This window comes from Lycorma delicatula, chromosome 7 (genome assembly GCF_047948215.1).
Source record: "Lycorma delicatula isolate Av1 chromosome 7, ASM4794821v1, whole genome shotgun sequence".
Lineage (NCBI taxonomy): Eukaryota > Metazoa > Arthropoda > Insecta > Hemiptera > Fulgoridae > Lycorma > Lycorma delicatula.
In genome coordinates, this window is record NC_134461.1 from 8543473 (window position 1) to 8562767 (window position 19295).

General features: G+C 31.2%; 1 protein-coding gene across 1 annotated transcript in view; it reads right to left on the reverse strand.

The window, feature by feature from the left end:
- Positions 1–6871: 6871 nt before the first annotated feature.
- Positions 6872–19295, reverse strand: part of trx (histone lysine N-methyltransferase trithorax) — a 70124-nt gene continuing 57700 nt past the window's right edge. The window contains exons 18-20 of the mRNA XM_075371707.1: positions 14687–14852; positions 12443–12589; positions 6872–7493 (exon numbers count right to left, since the gene is read on the reverse strand). Coding sequence (XP_075227822.1) covers positions 7320–7493; positions 12443–12589; positions 14687–14852 — 487 coding nt within the window. The 3' untranslated portion in view covers positions 6872–7319. The remainder of the gene's footprint in view (positions 7494–12442; positions 12590–14686; positions 14853–19295) is intronic.

A 19295-nucleotide genomic window follows, 5' to 3' on the forward strand; every position in this document is an offset into this window, starting at 1 on the left:
AATCTACAACTGAAGATGCTGGTTGCTGCGCTTTTGTAGATTTTATGAAAAAAATAATGAAATCGATTTTATATGTATACTATAACTATATATATATATATATATATATATAGTTCCAACCAGTTTACCAGCTAGTACTGAGTCTGGCAAGTGTGTATAGGCAAATGCAATTACCGCTACCGGTTTCCCTGCCCTGATGTAGTGCAATGTAAGCGTAAATGTACTGGTAAACAGATAGTTTGGAACAGACTCAAATTGACCACTTCTGAGACCTGTGGTTAATTGAAATCCAAGAACACCGGTATACACAGTCTAGCAATCCATACAAAAGCTACTGCCTTTATAAGGACTTGAATCTGTCTCAACTTTGACAATCAGCTGATTTTGTGATAAGTTTAACCACTAGACTAACTCAGCAACACCTATTAAATATATATATTAATTCTATTAATAAACCATCTTCTCTAGCATGAAATATTGAGATAGTAATTTCACAGGATCCTGCATCCTGCATAATTGAAATAATTCCATTATTGCATAACGATTTAAAAATAAAAATTGTGTATTAATTTACAGTGATGCTATTTTTTGTAGTTTTATAAGACTGTATCTGCAGCAGATAGCAGCACATATTTAAATTAATACATAATTTTTATTACGCAGTAGCAAAATTATTTCAACCATATGGGATTCCTGTAAAAGTAATTTCATGAAAAACTAACTTATATGTCTTATCTCGATATTCTGTATTAAATGGTTTATTTAATAAATTTAAATATAATTAACAGTACAAAGGAATATCTTAAAAAAATTAATTTCAGTAAAACACACACATACACACTGATATATTATACATATATATATATATATATATACATATAAGACGAAAGTATAAAAACAGTTTACCACCAAGAGTACAGAATTCAATAATGCTTCTTACCTTATTATTTTTTTAACATCGGTTTGAGGTTTTATTTTCACAACCATTAGGATTACAAACCGAACAGGAGTCCAGGGAGTGAACTCCCCTGGCTAGCCTGGAAGGACAAGCGAAGAGAGCCCAGACCAGCTAGTAGCATATAAAAAATAGTTTTTAAATATATAAGCAATAATGTTTCCAAAACAATCAAATACTTATGTGTAAATAACATAGAAATTATAAAGGGACACTAACAAGAAAATTTTCTAAACTCTGATGCGGAATTCCACATATTAAAAAAAATTAAATAGCAATAGTTTTAAAATCATAAAGAGTAAAAGTATAAATTAATTGTGCAAACAAGTTATAATGAACAAAAAAAATTTTTAAATATAGATCGAATAAGTTTCCTATTCGTATTCGATTAATGCGGTATAAACCTAATGGCAATAAAAATCATACATATTTGATGTTTACTATTACTATGTTCAAAACTGAATACTGGTTAAAAACACTTTCTTTAGTGGGTTTTTCAATTGTTCTTGAAGTCTTTCAGAATGCCAGTTGTACAAGAGAATAATCAGACACACAGTAAGTTAAAGCTTGGAAAATCTGGAGAATCGCATATAAATTACAAAAGTTCAAGACTGTGTAATAAATAAGATTAATGGGTAGGAGAGGGGTATTCATACATTTTTTAATCTGAATAATCCCTTTAATCACAAGACTAGATTTACCACAAGGATTATTACTGATCAAAAGCCAAGACCAATGAAATAATGCAGTAAAAACTGAAAAAATAGTTTTTACAGTGACATACATAGAAAGTTAACTGACGCAGATTACCAAACTTTTCAATATTTTTATCTGTTTTTGACATGGAAGGGCAACCCGGCTATCTTCAACGTCTTCTCGGCCATCTTGGAAACACTTAAACCGCTCAAAAACCCACACATGTGAAGAACATTCATTGCCATATACGTTTTTAATAAAGTTTCAGTAGCGGTTTTTCCAAGTTTCTTATGAAATTTCACGGCAATTCTCTACTCTAACAAAACCAATATCATTTTTTCGGCAAAATAAAAAAAACAGATGTTATCCACACAAAGACCACAACCAGACTAATATATCTACAGTGCAACTGCTGAAACTGCAGGAATTGACAAAGAATGAGCAAGTCAAATGTTACATAACAATTTTAACATGCAAAAAGTATGTGCAAAAACGGTGCCTAAAATTCTCACAATCGAATAAAAAGAAGCTCATGAAAATGTTTGTTCTGACACTTTGAATGCCATTGAAAATAACCCAAACTTCTTGAAAAGACTGATAACATGCGATTAATCTTGGTTTTTCACTTATAATCCAGAAACTAAGTGTCAATCCGTGCATTGGAAGGCCCCAACATCACAGAGAGGTAAAAAAGCTTGAATGAGCAAATCAAAATTCAAAGCGATGATTGTTTTTTCGATATTGATGGGATTGTGTATCGTCAGTGGGTTCCTGAAAGTCAAACTATTAATCAACATTTACTACCTTGAGGTCCTTGTTCAACTCTGAAAAAATAAGAAAAAAAAACGACCTGAATTATGGAAGAACAATACATCGATTCTTTATCAGGACAACGCACTGGCTTCAACTGCATTGTCTGTCAATATTTTTCTAGCCAAGTATAACACCTCAGTGTTAGACCATCTGCCTTATTTGCCTGACTTGGCACCATGCGACTTCCCAAGGTCAAATCTGCATTAAAAGGAACAAGATTTCAAACCGTTGAAGCTGTGAAAGAAAAAGTTGCACGCATCATAAAAGAGCTCACAGAAGACTTCCAGCACTGTTTACAACAGTGGAAAATTCGCATGGAGGTGTATTATTCAATCGTATAATAACAAAATATGTATTAATTTAAAATGAAATATTTTACAGCATTCTCTCGTTATTTAATAGCCACACCTAATACGGTTCAAATGCATATTTGTGTTTATATAAATTTCCCCCATAAAACTTTGATAAATTATTTTAACATAAAATTGTTATTTTTTATTTCTATTATGTAAGTTTACATTCATCAACAGCAAACATCTAAAAGCTTTATTAAATGCATATGGTTACATAAAAAGTTTTGAAATGTTAAATCTCTTAAAATATATCCAAATAAAAGTATCGCCACTCTCATAGAAGGTGGATCATTTTCTTACCTCATGCCTTCTAAGTTGTTTATTGATAACCAGTAATATGTTTGGACACAATAGTAAGTTTGAAGTATAACTGACAAACGAAACCAACAGCAGTTGTTTTTTTTGTACTTATGAACATAATCTTAAAAGAAGCAAATGAGTTCAACTTTTAAAATAGTTGTGCTCCACTGCAATAAAGAAATTCAATAAATTTATTTTAAATAAATAATAATAATGTCATTAATATTAAAAAAATTTAAAAACTGTCAAACAGTAAATAAAGATAACACACCAACTCTTAGAATAACTATTAGTTAGATAATATTATTCTTAAAAAACATTCAACAGGAATATTCATGTACTTATACTTATAAATAAAACTCAAAGAGCTGAACATAAATCTACATACTTAAAAAAACTTCAACTGCTTAACTGAATATCTCAAAATTAATTACATAATTTTGTAAGCATATTGTAAGGTAATTATGGTAAAGAAGATCTTACAGCATATGAATGATTCTTCTATTAGGGGGTCTAGTACCCTTGGCAGTCTGATGATAAATGATTTACATCAATATTTAAAGATTTATCTGCAAAAATGACTAAATTAAAATATTTGGGGATGAATAAATAAATAGTAATGCCAGCATTTTAGATCGGGTAGGGAATGTTCTTTCTTCAAGATCAAGAAACATTTATGGTGAAATTACATACAAGTGATTTGAAAAATGACCCGTATTTTCTTAAAAAAGACTAACTAGCAATCAATCATGGCTCAATAAATTCAATAATTAAAGTCTTCTTAACAGAAGTAACCCGGGTAATTCCATCTGAAGAATGATTTAGAGCAACTATCAAGCCAGCCTTGATTATTCAAGATTAACTGCCAAAAAAAACTGGTTAATTCAAGATTAACCAGCTGAAAGAAATAGCACAAGTAAGAGCTAATACAAATAATGAGCTTCATTATGTTTTATCACTTGTACAGATTGTGACTAGGCAAGCTGAAAATTAAAATATTTAAATTTTGCAGAAGGTTCTTTTAAAATTTGTCACAGAATCAAACCCAAGATCTTTCGATTATGAGGTTGGAATGCTTGCTGATTGGATGCTAATACTGCTGTTGACTTGTAGGTATACAAAACACGCTTCTTGAACCAATCTAAAACTTTTAAACAGAGTTTACTTAGAATTGAGGCCAAGTTGGAAGCTGCCACTTTGGATTTAAAGGAGGGATTCCTCTCCTTCTGCCCTGCAAAGGGGCAAAAATAAACTTCTAAGTTGTCTGCCTGCCCTTGTAAGGTAATATATCTATAATACTGGGTGAACTATATTAAACCGGTGTCAGCCGTCTGACACAGAATGTGTCACAGCTGTTACATCTGTCACACATGCATATTAGTTAGGGGTCATTGACTTACTCATAAGCCTTCAGCCTTCCCCTCCCATTCAGCGACTGTTTGTGCATCACGGTGTTTTCAATTTAGCAGCAGTATTTTAAAGCTGAGGAACATGCTCGCACAACTTCAATAAATTTGGTTCATTAAAGGTTTCAAGGAATGTATATGAAAAGCGATATACCTGCAAAATCAACAATTCAAGATTCAGTTAAAAAGTGGCAGCAACCTGCTCTGTTACCGATGCGAAGAAAGTGAAACAATCAACTGTTTGAACTCTGAAGTTGTCACTGATATAGTGAATAGTATTGGAAGGAGTCCTCACAAGTCAATACAACAATTAGCCTGAAAAACAGGAGTTTCAGATCGTGTCAGCATGTACTTTACGACATACAAATGAAAGCCTATCGTGTGAGTGTTGCACGTGAATTAAAACATGTAATTTTAAATGATTAAATTACTGCCAGTGGCGCTTACAGAATATTAGTGAAGGATTCCTTGATCCTATTCTCTTCATTTCAGCAGATGAAGCACGGTTCCATTTATCATGGTACGTTCTCAGAATACGTGGCACTGGGCTACACAAAACCCAAATGAAACCGATCATTTAAAGATTGATGTTTGGCGTGCTTTAAGATTGATGTTTCTTATGGATAGCGGACTTGCCATACTTCTGCTGGTCTCTCACTCAACAAAATTTCACAAAGGATAGAACAATCAATAAGGACTTGTGGCACTTTTGCCATGCAATTTTTACCTTGGGTTTATCTGAAAGAGATACTATTAAAAACCAGCACACATTGGAAAAGTTGAAAGACAAAACAATACAAGAGATTGTCAGTTTTCAGTTGAAGAATGACAAAACATTTTTCTGAACATGATTCACTGCACTGTACTTTGAATAACAGCTGGTGGTGAGCGTTTAGTACAGAAACTTTAAAAATTACATTGCAACATTATATACTCTTATATTTCTTTTCTCAAAAGCGTGATAAATCGAGAATCAATAAATTTAATATTACTTTTTGCTTTTTATTCTAATTTTTATTTGGCTCAACCCGTACATCTCATCTTTATATAATTCAATAAATGACCGTGACAAGAAATTTTTATTATATTTACTCAAAAAGTAACAACAGGCTGAGACCCAATAATAGTGATAATGATGGATGATAATGAATTTTTAATAATGTACTTTATTCAATTATTGAACTCCTTTTTTCATAAAACTAATAGAAATTCTCACCTGTCCTATGAAATTTCTCCCACTTTTAATGGAATATCCCCCCCTCTTACAACTCACGTTTCAATTAAAAGTTTAATGTTTTCCCGGACCTTCAATCACAACTATCCAGCTCATAAGATGTTTTATCAGTATGAACACAATCTTTCTACAGTTTATTTCTGTTTCAAGCAATATTCATAAAATACTCGTTGTCAAGCAGTAGCCAGATATTTGAAAGATGTGTGTATTAGGTCAATATGATGTCTACATATAAGCCACGAGGCAGTGGTTTGTATAGCGCCCCTTTATTTTAGGTTATACACAGACAGTATATTTTATTAAAAAATAACATATATGTATACATGGGTTTTATGTTGCAATACATTGGTTGTTTTATGAATGACATGTATTTTTTTATCAAGTCTTCATGTATTTCTTTGAAGCCTTCAAGATTAGCTTCTTACATAGGTTTCAAACAAATCAAAAATTCAAAACTCATTACAGAAAAAAAGAGTATTTCGTTTCTCTTCAATTTAATTCATAATTATTTAACGCTAGCTAATGAATATATTTAAACTTATTAAAAATATATTAAATCTATTTTTACAAAGGTGTGATGGCATAAATGTTAAGTTACTAAAACTGCAGTAAATCTGAGAGAATATTAATCTCTTTGCTTTTTACAAATAAATTTAATTGAAAAAATACTTACAATATGTGACTTTATAGAAAATATAAAACCAAATTCAGCAGAGTATTCTTCTTAGAAGCTTTTAAAGAAAAGTTTTAAGATTAAACAAAATCTACATTATACATTACAGAAGATGGTATCTTCTATGTGTTAATGAATATAATAAAATTAAATATAAATATGCAACTTTTTTTAATCAGATAAACTTCATAATTTTGAATTCGATCACAACTTTTAATTTACACATAATTTTAAATACATTTTAATTCTTAAAAAAATCTGTGATTAAGCAAATTTATTTGTATTTAATAATGCTTACAAAAAATAAAAAAAGCATAAAACAGCAAATTATTATAGACAACAAAGTAAAATAATATTCTAAACTACAAAAAAAAGAACTACTACTACTATATTATTTATATTATACAAAATGTATATTATTATGCAAACTATTTTATTTAAAAAATAAAATCTGTACATTATTTTACAAAATAAAATTTTTTATTCACATTTTTATTAAATACATTTTATATACATTATTATATAAAATTATATTTTATTATATTGGTAATTATTCAGTTCAAATATATTAATACTAATAATACTAAAAACATAACATTTTCTTACATTTTATACAGTACATTTTTTAATCATATATAATATATAAATATATTGCTGAGAAAGGATCCACATGAATGTCTGGCAAGAGATCGATTGAAAAGGTAAAATGAGAAGGAAGAAAAGGAATAAAAAAGTAAATGTTTTCAAGAATTCATATGCAAAAGGAAAGGAATACATATTATTAAACAATTACAAGAGCCATAAATTTATTAAATACTAGTAGAAAGATGTGACCGATAGTAATAAAAAAATAATAATGGTATTTATTTAATAAGATTATCTTAATAAATTAATTGAGATACTTCCGACATTTTCTTGAAAGACAGTGACAAGTTATTTTGTCATCTTCTAATGGAAACTTGTAATCGTATGTTAACTCCTCTCCTTGTGGAATACGTCTGAGTGCGAATATTAAAATATGTTTTTTACCGAGTATATCGACTACTCTTGAATAACAGTTTGGCTGAAAAAAAAAATTATTTTCAAAATAACACAAGAGAAGGTCTCGCTAAGAAAATTTACTTTTCAGACTAATAATACAAAAAATAAATTTTCATTTAAAAAAATACAAGTAATTTTAGTTTGAGGATCATTCAGAAAAGTTTTCAGCTTGATATACATTTGACAAGTATGACCGAATGAATATAATCGTCGATTTTATACTTTAGATAGTATCCCTTGAAGTGCTTTTGTATTTACTGGATTTTACTTTCCCAAAGAACTTGTTGGACAAGGGATTCACTTCAAATGATTAGGTCAAACCACTTATTTTGCCAAGTAGGGCAAATCGCATTATAATGAGGATATTAAAAAGTTGGAAAGTTATTTGTCTAAATGCACTGAATTGTAAGGCGACTATGTTGAAAACTTCTCAGAAAAATCATGTATTTTCTGAGCCCTCAAAAATTACTATACATGTAGTATATAGAACTGACTGAGGATAATTTCACTATTTAATACATCATTTATGTAACAAAGGATCAGATAACAGTGAAAAATAACCTTGTGGTATCTGTAATGACCATGGTATACTTTAAAACTGAAGATAATGTGATTATTATATTTCAGGGTTTTTCTAAACAATGGTGGATATACATGTTAACGGATATGTGCCAATGCATTTTACAAAGATAATGAATATTGATGTATTATCTTTAGGTTTATTTGTAAAAGTTCAACCGCACCATAAGCATATTTGCATCTTATGGTGTGTCTCAACCGATATTCTTTGTCAAGCAGCTTTCCTTGTCATGACTTTTACTGACAGTGAATGGTTGCGTTTTATGTCAATGTAGTTTGTTTCCATTTTGCAGTTTGTAATTCAGACATTTTTTACCTTGTTGTTTTCATAAAAAGGAATGCCCTTACTGAACCCATTTGATTTGCATTGTCTGTCAGCATTTTTGGTTCCAGCATATTTCATAATAAAACTCTCTCTAAATCATTTCACAAAAAATCGTTCTGATGTTTACAGATATTTTTCATAAATTTCATTTCAGTTCATAAATGCTTTTAAGCACTCAGTTGTTTTATTAGCATACAGCTTTAAAAGTAGGAAAAATAACCCCGCTTGTAAACAGTTCTACAGAATAATTTGATTAAGTAAAAATTTGATTAAGCTCTTTATTTAATATAAGATTTCAATTACAGTACATCAATATAATGTGTTGAGCCCACTCATTTCCCACCGCATTTCTCAACATTAATCTACATATTTTAATTAAAACCAGTACGGTTTAAGTATAATTTCAAGGCAAAGTTGCTCAATATTTATTTTATAAATACGGATACTTAAATAATCAATGAGAAAACTTCAATGGATAATATAACAAATATGAGGTGGTTTGCTGAATGAATGAAAATATTTGTCCACCACTCACTGCTCATGTATGACTTTTTTTTTAAGTGGAAATTTTTGCCTCATCCTCACAGCCTCAAATGGCAATGTCTCTTAAATTGCTACTTGTTAGCAATCAATGCTACCATTTTGATAAAAACAAGTCTTGAATACTTAATTATTTTATTTCTGACTACAGAGAAGAGAAATACCACCCTGATGGTAAGTAGCTCCTGATTCATCATATAAGTTTAGTTACTATTTTTTAATAGATCTAAGATATGCTTTTGTCATAATGCTTCTCTTACGCTTTTCTGCAAACTTAATTAATGTAACCAAAAAATGAAAGTACTGAAGTTTTTAATTTTCACTGTATGATTATTGTATACCACTCTTCTTTTTACAATAGAAAAATTCTTAATCCTCAACCTCAATATTTTAATTTCCTGACTATAGCTCAATTTCTGCAATACAGCACCACCTGCAGCTGCTATAAAGGAAAAGTATATAGATCAAGCAAAAGGTTTGAAATCCCTTGGAAACACCATAAAAATTTCCCAAAGCTTTATATATACTTGTTGGCCTCTAATATGAACATACTGGGCTTTAGATTAATATCTACAACGGCTCCACATAAATTACACAGGTCAACATGATTTTTGTCTCATGAGTACCAAGAGGTGTACTTAATGCAGTTTTTACCCTGTTTTCAAACATCTATTCAGAGTTTCTCCATCGCCCAGTTTATTGTTATTTTAATTTTTTTAAATGTTTTTTTGTCCATCTGTCCATTGTCAAGTAAAAGCTCAAAGGGCGGCACTACTACTGTTGTGCAGGTTCAGACGTGTGTAAAATATGTACAAACATGATCTAGTGTAGCACACACTCATCAGAACAATGACAGTTGTGAGATAGGAGTGAACCAGTAAACATGTCATTGTGAGTGCTTTGTGTGTCTGAATTATTGTGTATTACATATCCAATTTTATTTCTTTTAATAAGTCATTAGTTACAAAATGTCTAGAGTTTGTGTAAATCATCCTAACAATTTTTGTTATGAATGTGTTGAAAAAAGTGTACAAAAGTGTATGATGAAAAAAGTGGTATGTATTAGTAAAAAAGAGTTATGAACTTTACTTTGGGTGTAAAGTCACACCTGTTGGGCCCCACATATCTGTTTATCGTGTTCTAGGCTTCTCACTGCATGGAAAAATGACTCACGCCACATGAAATTTGCTATGCCTATGATTTGGAGGAACCCAAAAATCACTCTTCTGACTGTTATTTCTGCTAAACAAATGTTAAAGGGATTATATAAAAAACAAAACACACAATGGTGTACCGCTAACCTGCAATCAGTAATGAGACCAGTTCCACACTGTGAAGAATTATCCATACCAAAGCCTCCACAACATGCGACATTAGATGAAGAGAGCTCAGAGTCTGATGGAAGTAAGGAAGAAAAAGAAACAGATTTTGGTGATACAACTTTTAAACAAAGTAGTTTCATCTGAGCCTCATTTACTGATTCAAGAAAATTTTAATGATCTGATACAAGATTTAAAGTTATCCAAAAGGAACAGTCTGAAATGCTTGCTTCCCGGCTAAAAGGTTGGAATCTTCTTCAAAAGAAACTCAAGATATGTACTTATCATAATCATTAATCTGAAGAATTTATCTGAAGAAAATGGCTTAGTGTTTTGTATTGACACTTCTTTTCTTATGGACACACTTTACAATAAACACAAACCAACAGAATGGGGCTTATTCATTGATTCTTCTAAAGTTAGTTTAAAAGCTGTGCTTCTGCATAATAGCAATAAATTCCCATCAGCACCTGTTGCTCACTCTAATATGAAAGAAACATATGAAAACTTTAAATTTATATTGGAAAAGCTTCAATATGCAGTGTATGAATGGAATATTTGTGGTGTTTTGCACTTATTCTTGGTCTGCAGCTTGGTTACACAAAGTACTATTGTTTTTTTGTGAGAATGGGATAATAGGGACAGAAAAAACAATTTCATTAGAAAAGAATGGCCTAAACGCGAATCACTCATTCCTGAACAGAAAAATGTGAAACATGACCCAGTATGTAATCCTAAAAATGTGCATCTACCTCTGTTCATATCAAACTAGGATTAATGAAGAATTTTGTGAAGGCCATGGACAATACTTCTTGGTTTCATGTACTTATTAAGTTTTCTAAAATTAGTGACACAAAAATTAAAGAAGAAATATTTGTGGGTCCATAAATAAGATCACTAATGCATGATGAAAAGTTTGAGGAACTATTGAATCTGCTGGAGAAAGCAGCTTGGCAAGGATTCAAAAAGTTACTCAGTTTTTTTGGGAAATTGAAAGGTGGAAAATTACAGTGATATTGTCAACAATCTTATAAAAATTTGGGTTGTAATTTGTCCTTAAAAGTACACTTCCTGCACTCGACCTAGATTTCTTCTCTGAAAATCTTGGCGCTGTGAGCGATTAGCATGGGGAACACTTTCTCAGATTTCAGATATGGAAAAAAGGTACCAAAGCAAATGGAATCCTAATATGCTGGTCAATTATTGTTGGACCATCAAGAGAGTGCTTCACAGGTGAAATATAGCAGAAAATCATCATATCTTACTTTCTAGAGAGTCAGATGTTTAAATATTGTTTAGTTAAGAAAGCAGAAAGTATTAAAATGTATGAAATTATAAATGCCTGTCTCTCAGAAACCTTACGTGATGGGGAAAAAACCGATATATTTTAATTCAGGAGAAAAAACTTCCAGACAAAAAAAAATCTTTTTTATTCCGTGGTGTTAACTGAATGTGGTCAAAAACTTTCTACGTATGGAGCATTAATTACATTTTTTATGAGATTAAAAAAGGGAGGTATAATTTTGAAAATTTAGTAATTTAATTTATAATCATAGAAAATTAAGTTGTAGTGTGATAAAAGTATTTAAGTTATTTAAAATCTGAAGTTTTATGTCTATTGGATTTAGGGTACAGGAATATTCAACATTATTTCTATAAAGTTTTTGCTTCATCTCAGAATCTTGTTGACCAACAAGTCATTATTTGGTATATATATCATATATATATATATATATATTGAAGGAATATAATATACATTGAATTGAAGCTTGGGACATCACACAAATATTTTTTTTAAATTTTAGTAACGTTAATTTAATTTTAGTTTTGTTGACACTACGCCAAATTGAACTGACATTGAAATAAATAACTTTTAAGCCCCAAAAAATACCAAGAAGGCTGAATGTGACCTATGTAAGATTTTTGGTTTATAAATATCAATTTTTTTTAAATTTTATTTAAGACTTTTTTAATTTAATTTTCAAGATTGAAAATCCAATAAATATATATATATATATTATTACTATATATATATATTATTATAACTGTGATGATAATCATATAGTCTGATTAACTACAAAAAATGTAAGATCTAACTTATGTATCTATTTAACATCTAATTTATGTATCTTAGATAAAAGAATAATAATTCTGATTGTATATTGTTTGAATAATAATTAATATTGAAAAATAATAAATATGACCTACCTCACAGGAATGATTAATAAATCTAGCTGCATTGCCTTTCATAGTAGCATCAACAACAAAGTTGTCATCGATTCTAAACATATAACAACCGATACCTTTTGATGTATAATATCGTTCTCTTTTATCCGTTAAAGCTGATCTTATAACCTTAAATTAAGAAAAGAAAGGAAAAAATTATTAAAAACTGATCACCAAAAGGTAACACTAAACAAACCTATATATCGTCACAGACTAATTTTTTTTTTAATATAAACATCAAACCTCTCAAAATTACTGTACATAGCACATTAGCTGATGACACTGTGTAAAATATAAAGAAAAATTAAGAAATATTTGAGGCAGAAATATTATACAGGTTCTGTTACTTTTAACGATAGAAAACAGGTATACCAATATTAAAGATCTTTGCATCAATCACATAAAGACTAACAAGGGCAGGAGGTCAGTCAGCTTACAACATTGTTTATTGATGTCCCTTTTGCAGGGAGGTAGGAGGAAAGTGTAACACTACCTTAAATCCAAAATAGCAGTTTCCTCAACTACACCTCATTTCTGAGTTAAGTCTATTTATAAATGTTCTAGCTGTTTAAGTAGGCCAACAAGCCAGCCCAATTTGGTATCGCCCAGCTGAGGGCCACATTCCCAACAGAACAGTATGCCTGGCCAGCCTAGCACAAAGCCTGCTAGTGCCAGGAGACATAGCGGTGACGACTGAGCTGGACGAGCGCTGCTCAGGGAAAACCAAATTGGTCATAGCAGTGAAAGACTGACGCTGAACCAACCCTGTGGGGCTCTGGGGGCTGCACTGTAGCAAGGACACAACTGCCGCTGAGGGGAAGCTCAGTCCGATTCCAATGGATAAACCGCAACTCCCTGACTGAAACCGGTTGAGGCAAGCCAACATTGCCGAAGACCAGCGATTAGACATGATTGTCACTTTTAGCCTCATCAAACACATAAATGGCCCTTTTCAGGACCACAAATAGTCTTTAAACAGCCCTTTTTTGGGCTACTAGGTTGTTCATAAGGTACCAGGTGCCATCAGAGCAATCCAATAGACGGTTATAATCACAGCAGTGGCAGCAGCCAAAGTGGTGAGCTATCGCTCTACCACTCCTACCGTGCAAAGGACCATCAATAAATCTGCCATAAGCTATCCACCACCTGCCCTTGATAGGTATCTGATAACCATAATATTTCCATTTAATTCTTCTTTAATATCAATTTTTTTATTTTAATTTTAAAAAAACAGTTGAATTCAAAGTAGTACTATTACAAATGCCAAATAGCTGATTAAGATGTTTAAGTTTTTATTACCCTGTAAAAACTATGTTTAAACTGATTCTACAAATAATTTAAAGTAAAAATGGATTAAATTTTAAATAAAGAAAGAGACAAGTTATGGTGAGCCTAACATAGGTGCATTGATTACACTTTTATCCTCAAGGTTGATAATGCAGTCCTGTTATGTTTATGGATAAATCAATAAGAATGATAGAAAGTAATTAAATACATTTAGAGAATCCACCAACCATCTTTATCGATACATAAATTTTATAAACTGTTCATTTTTTTAACCGCAGAGGTAAAACGTTATAATTAATCTAGACAGCCCTTTTATTGTTTCAATCGCATTAAAAAAAAAGATTTAAATAAAAAATTAATAGTTCATCTTTTTTTATCAGATATACAAGGGTGTAACAACTTTTTTTGAATTACAAATTATTTTTAAGTTTATGATTCGGTTGTAGATGTTCTTGAATGCTCCCGGTCTAATTAAAAATTGAAAATTATAGTATCAAATACCATTTTCAAACAAAAAACTTTATTCCTTAAATCCAATCGATAAATTAAAACATTAATGAATTAAAATAGTTACATCACCCTAAACAAATGGAATCAACCATGGCGAAAGACTAGACTATTTATTACAACTATTAACTTTATTAATACTAGATTTTTATTTATATAATTTTGAATAAAGGTAAAAAATGTGAGAAATTAATCTGCCGGTTTAGCTTATAGAAACTGTCAATTTCTCACTAAATATTTTACACTGCAACAGTTTTTAAATCACAGACCCACTATTCAGCATGTTTGCACACAATCAAAACCTTCAAAGTACCTTCATTCCTCTACAGTTGTCACATAAAAAAAAAATTAATAAAATAGAGGTGGACTTATAGAAAACAATAAAACAGTATAAGCTGAAACAAAACATTATTGAGTAGTAAAATAAATTACCTCTCCAGCATATTCAATGACCATCTCCCCAGAATCAATATCTCTTAAACAGAACAGACCACGGCCATGAATATCAGATCTAAAAACACCCACAGCTTCTTTAGAAGTTTCACGTAAATGACGGAATCTCATAGCCATAGGTAAATTAAGGCTAGTAGCTCGCCTACTATAAAACAAAATAAAAAAATTAAAAATAAATATTAAATGTAAAAAAGAAGATTTAAATCACATCATAAAAATACAACAGAGATGAAAATAATTAAAAACTGATATAGAATCTGATTTAAAACAAATAGTGATAAAATATATTCAGAAAGTCGCTGTGCACTTTACTCTAAAATTACGAGGTGCATTTTGTTCTTTCAATATTATGCATTAGGCTGGTTTCGTTGATCATTCCTCACTAATAGAGCTTTCTTTTTCTGTTTATCCTCTGGAACCGGCATAAGGTATTACTTAAGAGGATGAATGAGAATGATATGTATGAATGTAAATGAAGTGTAGTCTTGTACAGTCTAAGGTAGACCATTCCTGAGATGTGTGGTTAATTGAAACCCAACCTCCAAAGAACACCGGTATCCACAATCTAGTGTATTCAAATCTGCATAACTTCATTGTTACATTAAAAATATTAATAAACAAGGATTTCATTTTATTTAGGAAGTTTTGAAAAAAAAATAAACTGAGAATTTTTTATTTTCTAAGTTAGTATGAGGATATTCAAATATAAACCAGAATTGTGCTGTGCAGACTGCAGAAGAGCAGTGAATGTGGTAGGATGCAGTAGGTAATTAGTTGGATGTATGTGGAGGGGGAGCAACTGACCAGCCACCCCTTTTGCTCGGTCATGTTCCCACATCAATAGCAGAATTTCTGAGCAAGAGGTACCATTGTCCAATGCACAACGAATTATAATCTGATTCATAACCAACAAAGTTGTCAAATTCTCTGAAATTTTATATCTACTCCACGCAAAGTTCAGAGATGCTACCCTGTCAAAAACTCAAGTGTGTGATTAGGCCAAAAAAATTCAAAGTGGCCATGATGCAGTGGAGAATAAAAGCCATCAACATTCACAGATCAGCGTCAATGATGACATAACACCACCCTTTTATGACCTTGTGGAAGGTGACTGCCGCATAACTGTTGCTGAAATTGCATCAGAGATGGGCAAAATGTTAGGAATATGCGTCCAATGTTGTCATCATTCCCAGATACACAAAGTGTCCGCGAGGAGGGCCTCACATCTTCTCACAGAGAAATATCTGAAAAGAGATCAGTCAGTGGCTTCTAAATCACTGAGGAAGAAGGAGGGGCGCATTTCTGAACCATATCATGACGTGGGTCCATCACTACACCTCAAAAAGCAAGAAAAGTATGGCGCAGAGGAAAAGTGGAGAGGGGGCTGATCAAGGCCAAGAAATGCTTTTCAGCTGGAAAAGTTCTGGTAACTGTGTTTTGGAACTCAAAAGGTGTGCGCTTACTGATTTCCTGCACAAATTCGAAGGACAGTAAATGCAGCATACTACTGCCAGTTGTTGGAAACTGAAATTATTGTATTAAATTTGAACAGTACGCTTTCAAAATTTTTACAAAGCTTGAATATCACATTCTAAAACTGGCTTTTCAGTTTTCAGATGAAGAATAAGAAATATGATTTTTTGCTTACAAGTATTGTAATGGAAAATGTGCTAGCTACTCGTTATAAATATTAACAATATTTTTAACAGGAATGCCTTTTTAAGGCAATTTAAAATTATTCTTCTAACTTATATAAGAGGTGGTAATTATTATATAAGAAATTTTAGTACACATCTCATAAGGAGATCTTCAAAAGAAATTGTCAGATAATATGCTTGTCAATAATACCACACCAAATAAATATTTTTCTTGCATCAGTATTTATTTTACTGTTTATGCACAACTGGATTTTTACATCATGTTCAAATTTTGTTGAATGGCAAGAACAGCACTGTGTTGATGAACAGAACTTGTCAGCAACTTCAAAATTGCCTGGGGCTCAATATTAGATGAACTTCAAATAGCAGACATTTTTTATGCAATTTTGTATGGTAAATAATTTCTAAAGAAAATCTCTACCCTACCACTTGTAGCAGGTTCAAAATTTACCACCTGGACACTTCTTGCTGTATCTAAATTTCTGTCCTTGGCTTCAAAACAAATTATTTATCAGCTAATTTTCAGAAATGAATTAATGATTAGCAAAATAATCGTCACTGAAGTTTTGACAATCTCCACATAGTAGAAAGTAGTTTCCAATGAAGGTTTACGTTAATGTTTGGTGTGGTATTATTGACAAGCATATTACAAGGCTTGGCTGAAATTTTATGTGAATAAAAAGTACAATACCTTAGTTACAAAATGCAGTATTTATTTTTTAATATAATCCCTGTTTTTACTGATACACTTTTCCCAACATGAAACTAGTTTTTGCATTGCGTCAATGAAAAATTATGGTGGTCTTTCTCGATCCAAGTGCCCGTAGCTTCCTTCACCTCATCGTCAGTGCTGTAATGATCACCTCTGAGATCCCTCTTATGATGAGGAAAGAACTGGAAATCACACAAAGCCAAATCTGGCGAGTTTGGCGGATGCGGAATGGATTCAAACTTAAGCTTGTGTAATACCCATCATGCACAGATTTTACGGTAACCCAATTTGCTTGATAATATGGCCAACTCGTTCTTTAGATATGCCTAACTGAATATGCCCAACTTATTACTAGTAGCTGGGTGATTCACCCGTCACTTTGAAGCAAACTGTGCACCTCCTTTCGATGTTTCTGATCGGTCACAGAAACTGGTCGTCTGCTGTGAGGTGCATCCTCAATTGTCACTTTACCTGCTTCACATATATGAAATTTCAATTTACACTATTCACAGTACTCCTGTCAACAGTAAAGCGATGATAAATATTCATAGGATTCACATTTTCTATTGATAAAAATTTGTTCACTGCACACTGTTTTAACCATGTTTACATATTGGCCATACTTGACTCAATTTTAACTGCTACTGAACAAACCGGTAAACAAATTTCAACATGTTATTGCAGGTTTGTAGAGGGGGATTTTAGCTATCACATGCTGCCACTCTTCGCTAGTGTGCAAAATTTATCAGCAAGCCTCGTATTTGACAATTTCTTTTTGAAGATCTTACAAGAAATGGGTACTAAAATTTCTTAGAAAGTAATTTAGAAGAACTTCCTCACTAATAACGAGACAGGAAATAATTTTTCAACATTAACACGGCTCCTCTTCATTTTTGTCATGTTAGGATTTATTTGAATATAAGATTTATTTCCAGCTAGGTCAGAAGAGGTGGGAAAATTAATTGATCTTTTAGACTACCTGATCTAACGCTAGAAAACTTTTATCTGTGGGGTCGTATGAAATTGTGTCTAAAATAAAAGGATTATTGACAAAACAATCCTGATACATTAAGAAGAGACACCCAAGGAGGAATTTATATCAAACAGAATATTGTGTAAACTGCGATGGATGACAATATGAACAGTTCCTTTAATAGTAAGTTTGTAATTAATTTTTAGTTACTTACTTTAATTATAGAAGTTTCTAAATATTCCATTATTAAAATGATTCTCATTTTGGTTTAAAATATTAATCAAATACAACTCTTTTAAATCAAATTTCTTAAAATCTTCATGTTCACATTACAATACTTCCGCAGATTTTTCAGAATTAAAATATCTACAAAATCTTTTTGATTATTAGCAATTTACTGAAGTTATTACATCAAACGTACATAAACTGGGGTTATTGCGACACCAATTTTTGTGTTTAATAACAATTTTCTCAAATATTACTAGATATATCTCAGGGGTAAGTTTTATTCAATTTTTTCAGATCAATAACTATATGAAATTTTCAAGATCCAAAATTTCAGTATGTTCAATAGTAAATCAAATTCATTTTTTTTAAAGGCTTAGGAAAACAGATTCACAAGAAAATAAAATATAGTTAGAATGATCAATAGACAAATTATACACATCACAAAATATATTTACAAGTTCAAATGAGTGATTAAACAATATTAATGTGGTTATCAGTCAACAGATGATCTATGAATGCGCATTTGAAAACAGGTGATTCTTGAGTATGACCGCAGGACAGCCCTCACCCTCAACATCATATGAATTCACAACTTCAGAAAATCATGCATTCTGATCATCATTTAACAGAACTGTAACATAATACTGAAATATACCTACGGTTCATATTACTACATAATAATGAAAAAGTCAGTAATGCACCAAGTAGCTGCAGAGTTTGATGATGAAACTTTGGATGAGGAAACCAAAGATATATTAAAATCTAAGAAAGAAAATATTTCGAGAAAAAGAACCAAACTGAGAAGAATGTATTCTCCACAGTGGTAGTGGCTTTAGACATCACTCTTGGTTCACAAAATTTTGGTGAAAACTACAAAAAATTGTGCTTTCTCGTTTACTTTACTCGCATGATCTGGATTCCAGCAGCATTCTTTTTCAAGTGAAATTTTTAAATTGAATGAATCTTTAAAGAAATTGTTGACCCGAATCAACAGTTGATTTAAAAGTAAGACAATTT